The sequence below is a fragment of the Leiobunum rupestre genome, chromosome 2 (genome assembly GCF_980474605.1).
Source record: "Leiobunum rupestre chromosome 2, qqLeiRupe1.1.hap1, whole genome shotgun sequence".
NCBI lineage: Eukaryota > Metazoa > Arthropoda > Arachnida > Opiliones > Sclerosomatidae > Leiobunum > Leiobunum rupestre.
In genome coordinates, this window is record NC_143385.1 from 49615981 (window position 1) to 49620851 (window position 4871).

Genomic DNA, 4871 nt, shown 5'->3' on the forward strand with positions numbered 1-4871 from the left:
ATCACACGAAAGGTTATCTTTAAGTCTCGATGGGGTTGATGTAAAATGAAACCGCATTTTCTGCGAATCGACTTTTAATATGAAAGTAAATACAAAGCATTTCTTTACGTTTACTCCATGACACACACTGGTAAAGTGTTTCCTTTGCCCATCTGGTCGCGGGGGGAATTTGACCATCATGCTCGCGGAGTCTTCACGCAGGCATTGTCCCTAAATATCAATAAAGTCATCCTTGTATAAACTGAAAAAGAAACGTCGATATTTAGAAATAATTTCTCGGAAATTGATAAAGGCCGAAACACTTCTTGGTTATCAAAAAGATAAATTTAAATATTATCGAAGCAGAGTTTCCTCTGAAAGTCACGAAAGTTGATTACAGCAAAATAAAATCGGAATTCCTAAGAAACTTCTTCTAGATTACACGAATCTAGAAGATGATGTATCAAATGCATTTCTCAAAAGTATAAAAGCTGGTTAAGAAATGCCGTAAAGCTCATAGGACTTTGCAGACGAAACCAAGTGTGAAATATATCGTTCCAGAAGTCGTCGGAACTCAAACAAGAGTCAACAATGAAGAAGTTCAGCTCCATTTTCGTAAATACAAATTTATTTTATTAGAGAAAATTTTAATATAATAGTTAAGCGAGGGATAACAGTCGGAACGGGCGACAATAATAATGATAATCAGCTAGGCTAATACCCAAGCCTTAGTCCTAAGTCATCAAGCGACTTTAAAAGCCATTAATCCAGGTGGCCGGGTTACAATGCGTAGGAGGGTGGTGGCAAGCCCTTCATGCCACGTGAGCCAACCGCTCCTTTCTCTAACTGTTACCGTTAACCTCGACAAGTCTTTAGAGTCATTTCCCTAATACGGGAACGGTTGGTAAATGATTTTTCGTTTTATAAAGTCGGTAATGATTCATTTTTTAATTTTATTTCTTTAATCTAAGACAACAGCCCACTTTTATTTATAGTTTAAGAAATAGCTGAAAGCAATTCGCTAAAATGGCGAAACTAATCCATAATTTTATCAAATCTAGTCGTTTTAAAAATGTCAAGGTGTTAAAGCTTTTTCCATTACCAAATTAAATATAAATTTATATAATGGGTTACAGAGTCGGAGCTCTACAATTTCAAGTAAAAAATTAAGTTGTAATTGTGCCACCTTCGTGTGTTTCAGATGACAATGGCTTTGTCGTTGCTGGTGGCTGATAATGCGGTGATAGGGCACGTCTTGTTGAAATTGGTGGCGGAAAACACAGACTCATCGTTGAATTTGGAACGATCACCACCGCTTACAGGACCATATCATCTGGTTCTTTTCGACGGAACCTGTATTGAATACAACGAAACCACTCGAGAAGTACACGGAGGATCTGAATGCGTCGAGGGGAACTACAGGGAACTATTTTCGTTGAGAAAACTCAATTCCCCATTTGCAAATTCTAAAAGCCCTAGTTCTCTGTCCGAGAGGAACACCATCCCCAAAACCCTCAATCACAACATCGCCCACAACATCAACGACACCCTTATCGAGCAGCAGTTTTATTATCTTTACAACGTTGAGACCAAAAAGGTTTTAGATAGTGACGCCGGGAAAGCTGTCGTAAACCAACAAACTTACGCAAATTCACAGAGATTTCGAGTAGAAAATATCACTGCTGGTCTCGTCATACGATCAATCGAGACGAACTTCGCTTTAACGGTCGATAGCAGCGCATCAGGCGAATTCGCGCAAGCTACGTTTCTGCCTTTTACCAATGACGATACTCAGATCTTCCAGAAACATTCTCTTCTAGAAGGATACTTCAATTTGGTCCCGAATTCCAATCGGGAATTATACCTGGTAGTGGATGGTAATGTTCCCCTCGATTTGGCTCCTGTTGGGACTGCTTCCAAAATAGCCACTCATTTCAATAAATTTCTTCAGAAGTTAGCGTAGTATAAAGGTAAAATTATTTTGTTTGTTGTCTTTATAGGATCTTTTCGGTAAATATTTAATTTCAACATTTGGTTCTTCCAGCTTGAATAAGAAGTTTAAAATCAAATGTTTTTGAAATGTTATAATTGTAAACTTCACTTTCTAAATAAATTATTTTAAATCGAAAGAGTGGCGTTTGTCGTTTAAAGTTAATTACTGATTTACCAGAGATATTAGTTATTAAAAGATACAAGATAATTTGCTTCATCATAAAATATTCGAAAAAATGTATTTCTACTTGTTTGAATTTCAACCTATTAATTATTAACTCTATTAAATTTTTATTTTTAAGGGAATAGTTTCATAAAGAAGACGCGTTAGAAAAAAAGTTTTGGTATGTGGAAATAATAAAATTTGACCGAAATAATAAAAGTTCTAGAAACCTTTTAACTTACTGGTTTGGGAAAACATTCCGACGTTGGAGTTTCGGTGGTTTGAAAACCTTTGCTGGAGCTCTATAGAAACTGGAGAAAGAAACTTCGTATTTGGTGTCAGTGGCCGTCCGAGTCGATTCCTCGTATGCCTTAGCAGCTCAGTTCATCAGATTAGGCGACAAATATTTGATTTAGAATTCTTCTTGGGAAGTTTATCGCTTTTAAATTTCATCGTTACGAATGCGTGAAATTTAATTTTCTTTTTAGACTAATTATAAATGTCTTCTAACTGTCAAAATTTAAGTTGGTTTTCTCATTTGCAATGGTATGGTTATTTTTTATACATGTTGTATGCCGACGTAAAATAAATGTACCTCCAATTTGGATTATGAACTGATAGTTGTCGCCACGAATCGGAAATATTTTTTCGCGTGTTTTTTCTTACAAAAAAGTTAGCTAAATAGGTTTAACCAACTGTTTTTTATCTCTAAATATCTTTTGGGCTAAAGTGACTGGTTGTAAGTACGATCCAAATTGAAACTCGGTACGATAATCCAGCGCTGGTAATCTGGCAACCCTGCGGTAGTTGCTAAATGCTGGTCGTGGCCAAAAGTTGTAGTTTTCTTTCACGTGTTCAATTTCTGTGGTGTAAATACATGTATTGAAAAATTAGATAATTTTTGAAATTCAAGAAGTTGAAAGATAACAGGGAGTCAGTGGCGTAGCTGATGGTCCGCAGGGACCGCGGTGCGGGGGAGCTCGAGCTTCAGGGGGAACTCGAGCTGGGGGGGGGGTGGGGGGCGCTCACCATAAAAAAATTAAAAAGGGGGGGCCCCATAGAGATTTTTGCGGGGGGTCCTCTGAGTTCTCAGCAACGCCACTGCAGGGAGTTATTATCTTCTTAAAGAGCTATTATTTGTGTGACAAAGTCATGAACGATTAAACGTACACGTGACTGGTAAATTTAAGCCTTTGCTGTTTCAAATCATTTACCAATACTTTTGTTTTATAGTTAAGCGAATTAATCATAACTATTCAGGTTTGTACCCATTTTTACTACATCTATCTACCAAATATTGATTTAAAATATTTTAAGTATTTTTTAGCTGGATATAATTCATGTGATGATGTTAAATCAAAGCTAAAGCGCCGGCGAACCACAGCTAACCTGTGATCGTTGTGAGATAAGAGTTTCGACCGAAATTTTCAATTTATTTTAAAAGTGGGCGATCTGTCCTGTAATATCGTTATATTATTATTCTTAGGATTTTTTATTTTATTTTAGGTGTTCTTTAGTTGATTTGAATGTTTTTGACGCATTTGTTTAAAAATGGTATGTTTTATTTTTTTCTGTATATTCCTCATTTTTGAAAGTTTTTGAAGAGGAAGGGAAAAGAGAATGGTGTATGGTATTAAAGGCGAAGAAGAAGGTAAAAGAGAATGGTGTATTGTATTAAAGACGAAGAGGAATCGAAAAGAGAATGGTGTATTGTATTAAAGGCGAAGAAGAAAATAAAAGAGAATGAGGTATTGTATTGTAGACTAAGAGGAATAAAAAATATTTTTGTGTATTGGATTGTAGGCGAATAGGAAGGGATAAGAGAATTCTGTATTGGATTGTTGGCAAAGAGGAAGAGAAAAGGAGTCTGTATTGTCAAAGAGATCTAAGTTTTCAACAACTCGTTGTTTTACCGGGGAGACGGGTTCTGGCTTTTGTAACCCATAAGGGCACTGGCGCTTTATGATATGTTAGCCGTGATTAAATAGTCATATTTCCACCTCTAGCTTTGGTCAATTAGGGGCCGTTATCTGGGATTCGGCTCGGGCTAACGGGGGCGGGTCCACGCGTGTCTGGTGCCTTGGCGGAACTGGATTTCCAGCTGTGCCCGTCGTCTGGTGGGCCCATTTCCAAAGAAGGCTGAGTGTCATTCCTTATCCCCACAGCCGTGTGTGAAGTGGGTGCTGGTCGTCCCACTGTTGACCCTTTTGGGGGGTTGGATGGCTTGCGTCAACGATACGACTGTCGGGAGCAGGGTTCTATCGCGGCCCCTGGCAGCTTCGTCATCAGCCCGGGTTGTGGACGAAAGCTCACGGCATTTTGTTAAGATTACCCCGTGATTAAAAATGAGTTCGACTACTCTGAGGTGCACCGGTAAATAAATTTTGACCACATGTTTTAAGGAGGAAAAAGCGAGGGGAAGGGGAATTGTTTAAAGCCCTGTGGGCCAATAAGAATGAAAAAGATCATTGTAGATTGTGTAACAGCCAAGTCCAGTTTTCGTCAATATTCACTCGTGGCGCGGCAGTCTCTTACGTGGTTACAGATTCCAAATTCGCATCGTGTTGCGAGGCTTACAGAAATATCGTTGGTAGGTATGTGCCATAACTGGAATTTCTTCTAGTCTTTCGCGCCAAGTCTGATTATTTGGTTCCAATTTTGGTCGCTGCCTCCTGGTTTTGAACATTTTTGCCGCTGCTTAGTGGTTTCTATCGAAGTTGATCACTGAAGTCGCTCG

The 4871-nt window shown here is 38.4% G+C and overlaps 1 protein-coding gene across 2 annotated transcripts; it reads left to right on the top strand.

Annotated features, from left to right (window-relative positions):
* The first annotated feature begins 425 nt into the window (after positions 1–425).
* LOC149957786 (uncharacterized) lies at positions 426–2108 on the top strand. Of its 2 annotated transcripts, XM_090164900.1 has the most exons (3): positions 426–594; positions 1181–1949; positions 2024–2108. In XM_090164900.1, exons 1-2 carry the CDS (start codon positions 571–573, stop codon positions 1940–1942), a joined length of 786 nt encoding a protein of 261 aa, XP_090021026.1. In that variant the 5' UTR covers positions 426–570; the 3' UTR covers positions 1943–1949; positions 2024–2108. The 2 variants fall into 2 exon arrangements, with proteins under 2 accessions (XP_090021026.1, XP_090021025.1); XM_090164899.1 differs by lacking the exon at positions 2024–2108 and having other exon boundaries at positions 1181–1956.
* The last annotated feature ends 2763 nt before the right edge of the window (positions 2109–4871 follow it).

Coding starts and splice junctions, on each gene's coding strand:
- LOC149957786 (XM_090164900.1), top strand. CDS start 571: ATGAAGAAGTTCAGCTCCATTTTC. Junction 595..1,180: donor AGAAGTTCAGCTCCATTTTC/GTAAATACAAAT, acceptor CGTGTGTTTCAG/ATGACAATGGCTTTGTCGTT.